The sequence below is a fragment of the Cricetulus griseus genome, chromosome 2, assembly GCF_003668045.3.
Source record: "Cricetulus griseus strain 17A/GY chromosome 2, alternate assembly CriGri-PICRH-1.0, whole genome shotgun sequence".
Classification (NCBI taxonomy): domain Eukaryota; kingdom Metazoa; phylum Chordata; class Mammalia; order Rodentia; family Cricetidae; genus Cricetulus; species Cricetulus griseus.
In genome coordinates, this window is record NC_048595.1 from 41,180,088 (window position 1) to 41,191,662 (window position 11,575).

Here is an 11,575-nt window from a genome sequence, read left to right on the forward strand (position 1 = left end):
CACAGTCAGTAAGACAAAACGACAGCCCAGAGAATGGAAAAAGATCTTCACCGACCCCACATCTGACAGAGGGTTGATTTCCAAAATATACAATGACCTCAAGAAGCTAGCCACCAAAACAACAAACAATGAAATTAAAAAGTGGGGTGCAGAACTAAATAGAGAATTCTCAACAGAGGAATCTGAAATGGCTGAAAGACACTTAAGAAAGTGCTCAAAATCCTTGGCCATCAGAGATGTTGGCCTTCTTACTTGAGCACAGCTGTGCATCTGCCCCAGACCTTTGCCAGTGCTGCTCTTAACCTGCCCTCTTCCTCATGATGCCCCGTGAGCTGCTCCATCCCCTCCTCACATGGTTCCCAATGCCACTGTCTCCATCGGGTCTTCTCTGGCCACTGTCTATGTTCTAACCCTGCTGTACATTGCTCTTTTCATATACAGCGAAGCTTCCAGTATTCCCCATTCTGCAACTTTGATTTCTTCTTTAAAGTTTTACTCCATTTATTTATTTCAGGGATGGGACTTGCCATGGCACACCTGTATAGGACAACTTGGTCCAGTTGCTTCTTTCCTTCACCTTTATGTGTTATAAGCTCTGAGGTTCAAACTCTAAGTGGCCAGACCTTTCCCTGCTGAGCCATCTTGCTAGCCCCTAATTTATTTAATTTTTGATGTATAAAGAACTAAGGACAGGGCAGGCATGGTGGAGCACACCTTTAACTCCAGCACTCGGGAGGCAGAGGCAGGTGGATCTGTGAGTTCCGGGCCAGCCTGACTACATAGTGAGACCCTGTCTTGAACAAACTACAAAGACCTAAGAACATAAACAGGTTTAAGAATTATTAAAGAGTCTAGCCAGGAAGTGGTGGCAATGCCATTAATCCCAGCACTTGGGAGGTAGAGACAGGTGGATCTCTGTGAGTTCGAGGCCTTCCTGTTCTACAGATCAAGTTACAGGACAGCCTCCAAAGCTACATAGAGAAACCCTGTCTCAAAAAACCAAAAAAGAAAGAAAGAAAAGAAAAGAAAGAAAAAAAGAAGTCTAGAATCTTTGTGTCAATCGTTGTATGTTCTTTTCAGAGTAAATGTGTATCTCCATATATTTAATTTACTTACTATATTTTAAGGGAGAAATAACTCTCAAAAGTAACTTCTGTTTAGGAATCTAAGACTGATAACAGCACTGAAGAGAATTTGTAATGATAGATACTGGTCTATCGCTTCTAACCAGCACTGGAGCTATCTGTTTATTATGTTATTAGTGGAGAATGAACTCAGTCAGGGTCTTCTGCCTTGTGAGCAAGCGCTCTCTTTTTTTCTTTAATTTAAAAAATTTATTTTTCATTTTACATACCAACCCAGTTCCCTCTCTCTCCCCTTCTCTCATCTCCCCTACCCCCTTTCCACTCCCCATCTACTCCTCGCAGAGGGTAAGGCCTTCCTTGAGGAGTCAACAAAGTCTGGCATACCGTGTTGAGGCAAGACCAAGCCCCTCCCCCTGTATCAAGGCTGAACAAGGTATCCCACTATAGGGAATGGATTCCAAAAAGCCAGTTCATGCCCCTGAAGTAGGCCCTGGTGCCACTGCCAGCCCCCCCCCCCAACAGATCAAGTCACATAACTCACCCACATCCAGAGGGTCTATCTAGTTCAGTCCCATGCAGGTTCCCCAACTGACAGTCCATGGTCTGTGAACTCCCATTAGCTTGGGTCACCTGTCTCTGTGGTTTTCCCCATTGTGGTCTTGACCCCCCATATGATCCCTCCTCCCTCTCTTCAGCTGAAGTCCAGGAGCTCAGCTCAGTACATGGCTGTGGGTAACTGCTCCCATCAGTTACTGGATGTAGGTTCTATGACAATTAGGGCAGTCACTAATTTTATTAAAGGGGAAGGCCCATTCAGACACCCTCTCCACTATTGCTAGGAGTTTTAGCTGGGGTCAAGCTTGTAGATTCCTGAGAATTTCTCTAGCACTAGGTTTCTTCCTAACCCCATAACAGCTCCCCCTATCAAGATATCTCTTTCATTGCTCTCCCCCCCCGTTCCCTCCCCCAACTCAGTCTTTTTGATCCCTCATCTTCTCATCCCCCACTGCCTCCCTTCTACGCTTCCCCTCCCCCAGTTTACCCAGCAGATGTTAACTATTTTCTCTTCCTGGGACTTTCCATGTGTGTCCCTCTTAGGGTCCTTTTTTTACCTAGCTTCTCTGGGGTTGTGAATTGTAGCCTGGTTATCCTTTGCTTTACATCTTAAATCCACTTATGCGTGAGTACATACCATGTTTGTCTTTCTGGGTCTGGTTACCTCACTCAGGATGGTTTTTTCTAGTTCCATCCATTTGCCTTCAAATTTCAAGATGTCACTGTTTTTTAACGATGAGTAATACTCCATTGTGTAAATATACCACATTTTCTTTATCCATTCTTCGGTTGATGGACTTCTAGGTTGTTTCCAGGTTCTGGTTATTACAAATAATACTGCTATGAATATAGTTGAGCAAAATGGAAAGATCTCCCATGCTCTTGGATAGGTAGGATCAACATAGTAAAAGTGGCAATCTTGCCAAAAGCAATCTACAGATTCAATGCAATCCCCATCAAAACCCCAACACAATTCTTCATAGACCTGGAAAGAACAATTCTCAACTTCATATGGAAAAACAAAAAATCCCAGGATAGCCAAAACAACCCTGTACAATAAGGGAATTTCTGGAGGAATCACCATCCGTGACATCAAGCTCTACTGTAGAGCTACAGCAATAAAACCAGCTTGGTATTGGCATAAAAACAGACATGTGGATCAATGGAATCAAAGCGAGCAAGCTCTCTTATCACTGAGCCAAATCCCCAGTTTTTAAAAACTTCATTAAACTCTCTAAATTCCAAGCAGTGGTTGGTACCTGAACTACAGCATCCAGGGATATCATGTCAGGCCCTTCCCCTTCAGAACTGCCTTTCTCAAGCAGATGAGCAAAGAGGAGCATGGTGAATGTTAGGAGTCAGGAGTAGAGTGTGAACCGGGTTGGGTGAGTAGCCATTTATTTGGTAAAGAAATGCTAGGGAAAGAGCAGGATGAGTCAAGAGCCTGTTTATACTACAGTAAACTCTGAAAACTGGCTCCTTGCAAAGTGTCTACATTTTGGTTTGTGCTTGAATTGTTTCAGTGCATACCCCTTCCCATGAGCAGTCTGCATCTTGACATGATATGTATGCTGCAGATGTCTTCAGCAAGGCGTGTTTGGTATTTGGTAGTAAAATGTGACAAGATACCTCCTTCCCTGTCCTCTGTTGTAGTGTGGTGAGTCCTATAGATGGCAAGTCCATGGAATCTATAACAAATGTGAAGATATTCCACGGATCTGAGTATAAAGCAAATGGAAAAGTCATCAGATGGACAGAGGTAAGAAGTGAATATTGGTGCACTTGCCCTGCTTTCAATCGGCTCCCATATTGACCTCTGACTTCCTCACACTCTGCATGGTACTTGTGTGACTAATACATATTAAAAAAAAAAAAAAAGTAAACTTTTTCTAAGAAAAAAGCTTCTCTGAGGAAAAAATACCTTTTCATTTATCTACTATATTTAATTCCCTTGAATCTATCTTAGTTCACTGGGAAAGAAAGTCCAAAAGTACAGCCTGCTACACTCTGATGTGTCTTCTGCTTTGGAAGGCAAGAAGGCTGTCTCTGGTGGTCACCTTCTGGGCTGTATCCTTCAGAAAGCTGAGTATGTCATACTGCCCTCAAAGACCACTGAATAACATGGTCTTTAAAAGACCAACAGTTGGGCTGGAGATGTCCCAGTGATTAAGAACACTAGCTGGCCTTCCAGAGGTCCTGAGTTCAATACCCAGCAATCACATAATGGCTCACAGCCAGCTGTAATGAGATCTGGTGCCCTCTTCTGATCCACGGGGATACATACAGACAGAACACTATAATAATAAATAAATATTTGAAAAAAAAAAAAAACAATTCCCAGTAAGATTTGTCAAAATTACAAAGGAGGGCTGGAGAGATGGCTCAGAGGTTAAGAGCACTGGCTGCTCTTCCAGAGATCCCGAGTTCAATTCCCAGCAACCACATGGTGGCTCACAACCATCTATCATAAGATCTGGTGCCCTCTTCTGGTGTGTAGGCAAATATGCAGACAGAACACTGTATATGCAATAAAAATAAGTAAATTAAAAAAAATTACAAAAGAAACAAGTAATGGTAAGTTCCTGGTTGAAAGCCAGATCTAGCCAGCTCTTAAGCAGCTAGCCAGGTGTGGCCACACACTTGCAATCCCAGTACTTGGGAGGCTGAGGCAGGGAGATCACAAATTTAAGGCCAGCCTGGGCTACCAACATCCTACATCAATTAATTTTTTTAAAAGTCCTACACAACCCCTATCCATAGGCTTGGAGTAACCTCATGAGAGTGGCAAAAAGATGGTCAGAGTCAGGGGACCAGCACATCTGCTGTGAGGTAGTGCCATCTCTGTGTGATGGGAAGCTCAACAATATGGTCGCCTAAGCAAGACCCTCGTGATGACAACAGGAGTTGACATGACAAAGTGGACTGGGGAGTGTCACAAGGCTCCACTCTAGATGAAGGGCTATAGGCAGTTAATGGCTGCTGAGTGAGGGAGAGGCCAAGTAGCCATTATGGAATCTGTTGAAAGCCAGGTGTAGTGGTGAATGCTTGCAATCCCAGTACTCAGGATGAACATGAGGATTGCTGCCAGTCCAAGGCCAGCCTAACCTCTCCCCAGTGTGTTCCAGGCCAGCCAGGACTACACAGACAGGAAAGGATGGAGAGAGAGGAGGGAAGGAAAGTAGGTCCTTTGAAAAGCAGAACTCAATCTGTGAGCTGTGAGCTGTGAGATGGCTCCGTGGTTGAAAGCCCTTGTCATAGAGCCTGACAATCCTGAGTTTGATTTCCAAAATGCATGAAAAGATGGAAGGAGGGCTGGAGAGTTGGCGCAGAGGTTAAGAGCCCTGGCTGTTCTTCCAGAGGTCCTGAGTTCAATTCCCAGGAACCACATGGTGGCTCACAACCATCTGTAATGGTGCCATCTTCTGGCCTGCAGGCATACATGCAGACAGAAAACTGTACATAATAAATACATAAATCTTTTTTTAAAAAAAAAAAGATAAAGGAGAGAACTGACTCCACAAAGTTGTCCTCTGACCTACACAGACATACCATGTCACGTGTACCTGTACATGTATGTACAACCTCGGTGTCACCATCAGGAACATCATCTCTCTCCTTTGAAAGAGTCTTTTGTTGGCCTAGAGGTCACCAATTAGGTTGGACAGTGAGCCCCAGGTATCCTCCTGTCTCCCCCTCCCGAGTACTGGGATTTTGGGAGCACACCACCACACCAGCATTTTTATATGGGTTCTGGGGGAGTCAAGCTCAGTTCATCATCGTATGAGGCAAGAACTTCACCAACTGAGCTAGATCCCAAACCCAGAAAGCTTTAAGTTCCGTGAAAACTGGCACGGCAGTATGACCCCTGTAGTCACAATGACTTGGAAACTCAGCCAGGAGGCTATCTTGAGTTAATAAGAAATTAGCCTGGTAACCGGGCAATGGTGGTACACACTTTGAATCCCAGCACTTGGGAGGCAGAGGCAGAAGTAGAGGCAGGCAGATCTCTGAATTCGAGGCCAGCCTGATATACAGAGTGAGTTCCAGGACAGCAAGAGCTGTTACACATAGAAACCCTGATTCAAAAAACCTATTAAGAAGGAGGAGGAGGGGGAGGGGGGGTGGGGGGGGAAGGGGGCTGAGAGATGGCTCAGAGGTTAAGAGCACTGACTGCTTTTCCAGAGGTCCTGAGTTCAATTCCCAGCTACCACATGGTGGCTCACAACCATCAGTTATGAGATCTGGTGCCCACTTCTGGTGTGCAGATATACATGGAAGCAGAATGTTGTGTACATAATAAATTTTAAAATCTTTATAAAGAAAAAAAGGAGGAGGAAGAAAGAAAGAGAAAGAAAGAAAAAGAAAAAAAGAAATTAGCTTGGTCACCACAGTAAGAGCCTTTGTCAAATGTTGGGATGAGAAGGAGGTCCTGTGGAATCCATTATTCCTTTGGCTTGCTCTGACCCTCCTGTGTGACTAGGTCTTGGGTCCCAAATTCCATCTTTTCTCTGCTTTGGCCTGTCTACAACAAAATGTGTGACTTGTGTGAACATGATAGCGCAGCAGCTCTGGTCTCCAGAAGACTTGGATCTTGACCTCTGTCATCATCATTGTCTTTTTTTTTTTTTTTTTTTTTTTTGGGCGGGGAGGGTGGGTGTTGTTGAGATGGGGGTCTCTATACATAGCTCTATCTGTCCTAGAACTCACTGTTAAGACCAGAATGGCTGTCCTGAAACTCAGAAAGCTCTCCTCCCTGAGACTTCTCTAGTGCTGATTAAAGGCATGTGCCATTACAACTCTGTTTACACACTTGGAATAATCTGTGAAGAGCTGGATCCCCCAATCTACAATGACTGTTCTTTTAGATTCTCACATCACTTCCTAAGAAAATTGTCCATGTTTTATTGCCTTTTAGAATACATAGTTCACGGGGGGGGGGGGGGGGGGGCGGGGAGGATGTGGAGTATGCCTTTAATCCCAGCACTCTGGAGGCAGAGGCAAGCAGAGCTCTGTGAGTTCAAGGCTGGCCTGTTCTACAGAATGAGTTCCAGGACAGCCAGGGCTACACAGAGACACCCTGTTTTAAAATAAATAAACAAAAGCATACACAGTTCATTTGCACATGGTGGTGCATGGTGGGAAGATCAGGAGCTTGGGGTTAGTCTTCTCGACTACACGATAAGTTGGAGGCCAGCCTGGACTACATGAAGCCCTGTCTCAAAAAAAAAATGTACAGTGCAAAATAGGAGCCTTTTTGAGTCTATGTAGAAAGTTCTATTAGACCATGGCATGTTTGTAGAGAGCAGGCAGGCTGCTGCCAGTGTGTGGATGCAAAGACTGGCAAACAGGGATCGTCTTGGGTGCTGCACTTTTCTTTTTAAAGATTTTATTGTGTCTGTGTGTGCATAATGTGGCAAGCACATCTGCCATAACACATATATGAAAGTCAGATGACAACTTTATAAAGTAAGTTCTTTCTGGGGGTTAAACTCAAGCATATACAGCTTGTGCCTTTACTGGCTAAGCCATCCCTCCTGAGCTGGTATAGTACTTTTTCTGGCCCCAAGGACTCTATTGTATGCTCTTTCCATCAAGTCACCTTGTACATGTTAGGGAATTGGATGCTCAAATATAGTGGGTTAATCTACTTATTCCACATCCTAGGCACATGGTGAAAAGTCTCTTTTGTTTGGGGATAGGTGTTTTTCCTAGAAAATGATGACCAGCATAACTGCCTGAGTGACCCTGCAGATCACAGCAGATTGACCGAGCATGTCGCCAAGGCATTCTGCCTAGCCCTCTGCCCCCACCTGAAGCTTCTAAAGGAGGATGGAATGACAAAACTGGGACTGCGTGTGACACTTGACTCAGATCAGGTAAGAAGCATCTTGGGAAGCTTTCGGAACTGGTCTGGAGAAGTGTCTGCTTTGTTCTTGTTTTCCTGAGTCATCCCACAACACACACAGGTATGCTTCCTGGTCAGAACCTTTTGTGCATCTTCCATACAATAGGGTATGGAAGAAACAGTAAGGACCTGCCTGCCATCTGTAATGAGCATGTGTTACCCTTGGAAATTCCCCATTCCCACCCTTGAGGTACTACTGCTCTGCAGCCCATTAAGGGCAGGTTCCAGGTGTCCCTAATCTTGCCATTCTTATTCAGCTGGACCAAGCTCCTGCTGACTGTGGTCTGCAGTTGTCACTGCCTAAGGTTTTTCTTGCTACCAATATTTTCATGTAGTTGCTAGGTTTACACGCTTTCCCCAACAATTCTGTCATTGGGACTTAGTTTTTTGCTTTTTGTTTTTTGAGACAGATCCTCACTGTGTTGCCCTGGCTGGCCTTGAACTCACAGAGATTGATCTATCTGCTTCCTGAATGCTTAGATTCAAGTTTGCTTGATGTTTTGACCAAGCCTCCACGCCTCTACAGAAAGTCCCACTGGTTCTGCATTGGATGCCTATAATTTGCCAGCTACCATTTCACCCTCAATCCTTAGTGTTATTAGAAGTGAGTGGAGTGGAGGCTGGAGAGATGGGTGGCTCATGGATTAGGAGTACTTGTTGCTCTTGCAGAGGACCATGGTTCAGTTCCCATCACACACATGGTGTGCCCTTAACTCCAGTTCTAGGCGATCTGACTGGACCTTTTCTTTCTTTTTTTTTGGGGGGGGAGGGGTTGGGGTGGTTTGAGCCAGGATTTCTCAGTGGCTTTGGAGGCTGTCCTGGAACTAGCTCTGTAGGACCAGGCTGGTCTCAAACTCACAGAGATCCGCCTGCCTCTGCCTCCTGAGTGCTGGGACTAAAGGTGTGCACCACCACTGCCCAGCTGACTCGACCTTTTCTGACTCTTTGGCCACCAGCACACATATGCTGCACATGCATACACACAGACAAAACAGTCACACATATTAAAAAAAATATAGGTTTATTTTTAAAGAAAACGTGAGTGTAGGTGAGAGGTTGAAATTCCTTCTGAGCCAGTAGTTAATTCTGCTCCAAGGCTGATTCTCTCTGGGTGCTTACATGGAGAAAAATCTGGCCTTTCAGTGCAGTATTTAATCAAATAGATTATCAGGGCAGAGTGAAAAGTTCTGCGTTTGACTTCATTAACTCATCATCAGCCAGTGTTTATTTTCACTTAAGGTTCTGTCCTATGTTGAAAGAAAGCATATCTGGGGCTTGCATAAAGCCCTGGAATTGGTCCTCAGCACCAAAGCTGAGCATAGTGATGCACACTTGTATCTTAGCATCCCAGAGGTGAAGACTGGAGGATCAGAACCTTAAGATCATTCTTGGCTACATAGCAAGTTCACGACCAGTCTGAGTTATATAAAAACCCATCTCAAAACAACAAAACGCAAGCTCAGTGGGAAAAGGTATCCAGCTGCCAAGCTTGACAACCTGAGTTCAATCCCTATAACCCATGCCCTCAGTGTAGGAGAGATGGGACTCCTAAGTTCTCTGGTCTCCGCATGCATGTCATGGCGCCTGCACCATGGTGCATGCACATACCCATACACATAGTAGTAAATGCAGTTTAGAAAAAAATTCCTGTATATTAGTGAAGTATGCTTCCATCTCACATCGTACTGATAACCAACCTAGATAGAGGCTCCCTTATGTGGAACAAATGGATAGCAAGTATTTTTCTCCCAATTTTAAATTTCTGTTTTCGGTTGCTAAAAATGTAGCGTGTTGATGACTGCATGGGCTGAAGAATAAATGCTATGTTATATTCCTCTACTTGAGTTTTTACAACCAGAGACTGAAGTATTATCTCACTCATCTTTTTTTCTTCCCAGGAAATAGACATCACCAGATTAAAGGGACTAGCCCAAGGTCTCATAGCTGTCAATGGCCAAGGTGGATAAGTAGAAGTCAGAATGATGAACCACAGTTAAAAAGAGGAAGAATTTGTATGCACTGTCATGTGTCTAGCTCATGGCAAAGGAGAGATCTTTCCTGTTCAGTAACCTGTCACCCCTTCTCTCTGATAGGTTGGCTATCAAGCAGGGAGCAATGGCCAGCCCCTTCCGTCTCAGTACATGAACGATCTGGACAGTGCCTTGGTGCCTGTCATCCATGGAGGAGCCTGCCAACTCAGTGAGGGCCCTGTCGTCATGGAACTCATCTTTTATATTCTGGAAAACATCGCATAGATGAGGACTTCGTTTTTTTTCTGTTCAGACCTGTTGCAACAGCAGTCATATCCAAATCATTTGCACTTTAAAACTGGAAGATTAAGCTTTTGTTAACACTATTGGTAGGGAGGGTACGGGTGGGAGTGGGGGAAAAGGGTGGGGAGGGTGGTTGGGGGACAGATGTTCCATGATTTTAAGTCTTCTATGCATTCTCCAAGACCGGGCAGCTTCTTACTGCACAACAGTTACGCTATCTTTGCAGCTAACCTCTTCTGTTACTGTCTAGACAAGAATTCTGCTCCTCTCTTATGGTCATGTGCTCAGAAATGCTCCTATGGGTACAACCATCTCCAAGGTCAGGGTGGGGGGGCAGAAAGGAAATAAACAATGAAGCATCACTTTTCCATTTCCTGTACAGAATTGACATAAAAAAAAATACTCCACTGCTCCATTTACCATCCTGGTTACACCCCAGCTGCTTGCTAAGGAGAAGTCACATTTAGATTTGTGTTTATTTGTTCAGACTACTGACTGACTCAAACCAAAGGGGTTTCTCTGATAGCCACAGAAGGGTAACTCAGTATAAACCAGGCTGTTTGTATGCCTAAGTGAATGGCAGGTGGTAAGATGAGCCTTTTGTGACCGTTGGCAAAGAACACCCAAGACGTTTTTATTTACTATACACTAGAAATATTTTTAAGAAACCTTTTACTAGGAAATTGCTTAAACTTCCAGGAAAGTTGTAAATATAAAAAGGAAAAGAACTGTCCTCTCTTACACAGCCTCACTAACATTTGCCCATTGATTTGTCAGTGCTTTCCCTTTTTCCCTCCTCTGTAAAACTGAAGTATTTCAGGTTAAGGTGCATACAACAGAGTCCCTTACCCCTTTACAGTAACTGTTTATCCCTTGCCCAAGTAGAACTTGGCACTGTGACAGATGGCTTTAGCCTCATACCTGCCCAGTGATATCCTGGCAATCTTTCCTCAACAGTGAACCCTCCAGCCTAGAGTCAAGCACAACACAGAGCTCTTGGGCTGGCTTTCTTTGTGGCATGGGTATTTTTTGAGTGTTTTGTTTTGCTTTCGCAGAAAATGTGTCATTTGAGTTTGTTGTCTGACAATGACAGTTGACTGCATTCTCAGCCAGAGTCACTTGATGTCCTCCTGCTTCTCAGAGACGGTGGCAGATTTCACCAGTATCTGCTCAACATGTCTACTGTCCCCTTGTAAAGTAGTAACCAATATATGCAGAGGCACTTTTCAGACTATGCAAATGTCTTGCTCCCCAGAATTTCCCTTAGAATTAGTACCATGGATGTTTCTAGCCTGCACTGATCTTTTACTATGACAGCTGCCAAATGATTTTCTAATTTCAGCATGTCCTTTCTTTACCAGCTGGACTTAATCTATGAACAAATAAGCTCTACCTTCATCCCCGTTATTCATTTAGTTTTCAGGCTGGTCTTGTGGAGTTCTACCTTCCTAGTTTGGTACTCAGGTGAGCTCATCTTTGGGTAAGTTGAGCTTCTTCAGGCTGGCACCTGCACCCTTTCACAACACATTTATTTCTCTAACAGGATGCTCTAGACTAATCTTGCACTTACCTGTCAGGCTTGGAATCAGTTTATCTCTAAGCAGCCCTTTAACTAGAATAGTACAGGAAACCAAGGATTGGTTCACTCAAGACAGACACACTTTGACTTTATCTTTGTTAAATTTATTTTTTAAATTAATTTATTTATTATGTATAGTATCCTGCCTGTATGTTTGCCTGCACACCAGAAGAGGGCA

At 44.1% G+C, this 11,575-nt stretch overlaps 1 protein-coding gene across 1 annotated transcript in view; it reads left to right on the plus strand.

Moving 5' to 3' along the window:
* Zfyve9 (zinc finger FYVE-type containing 9) overlaps nucleotides 1-10,237 on the plus strand; it is a 171,782-nt gene extending 161,545 nt beyond the window's left edge. The window contains exons 16-18 of the mRNA XM_027402426.2: nucleotides 3,294-3,399; nucleotides 7,340-7,516; nucleotides 9,639-10,237. Coding sequence (XP_027258227.1) covers nucleotides 3,294-3,399; nucleotides 7,340-7,516; nucleotides 9,639-9,800 — 445 coding nt within the window. The 3' untranslated portion in view covers nucleotides 9,801-10,237. The remainder of the gene's footprint in view (nucleotides 1-3,293; nucleotides 3,400-7,339; nucleotides 7,517-9,638) is intronic.
* Nucleotides 10,238-11,575: the final 1,338 nt, after the last annotated feature.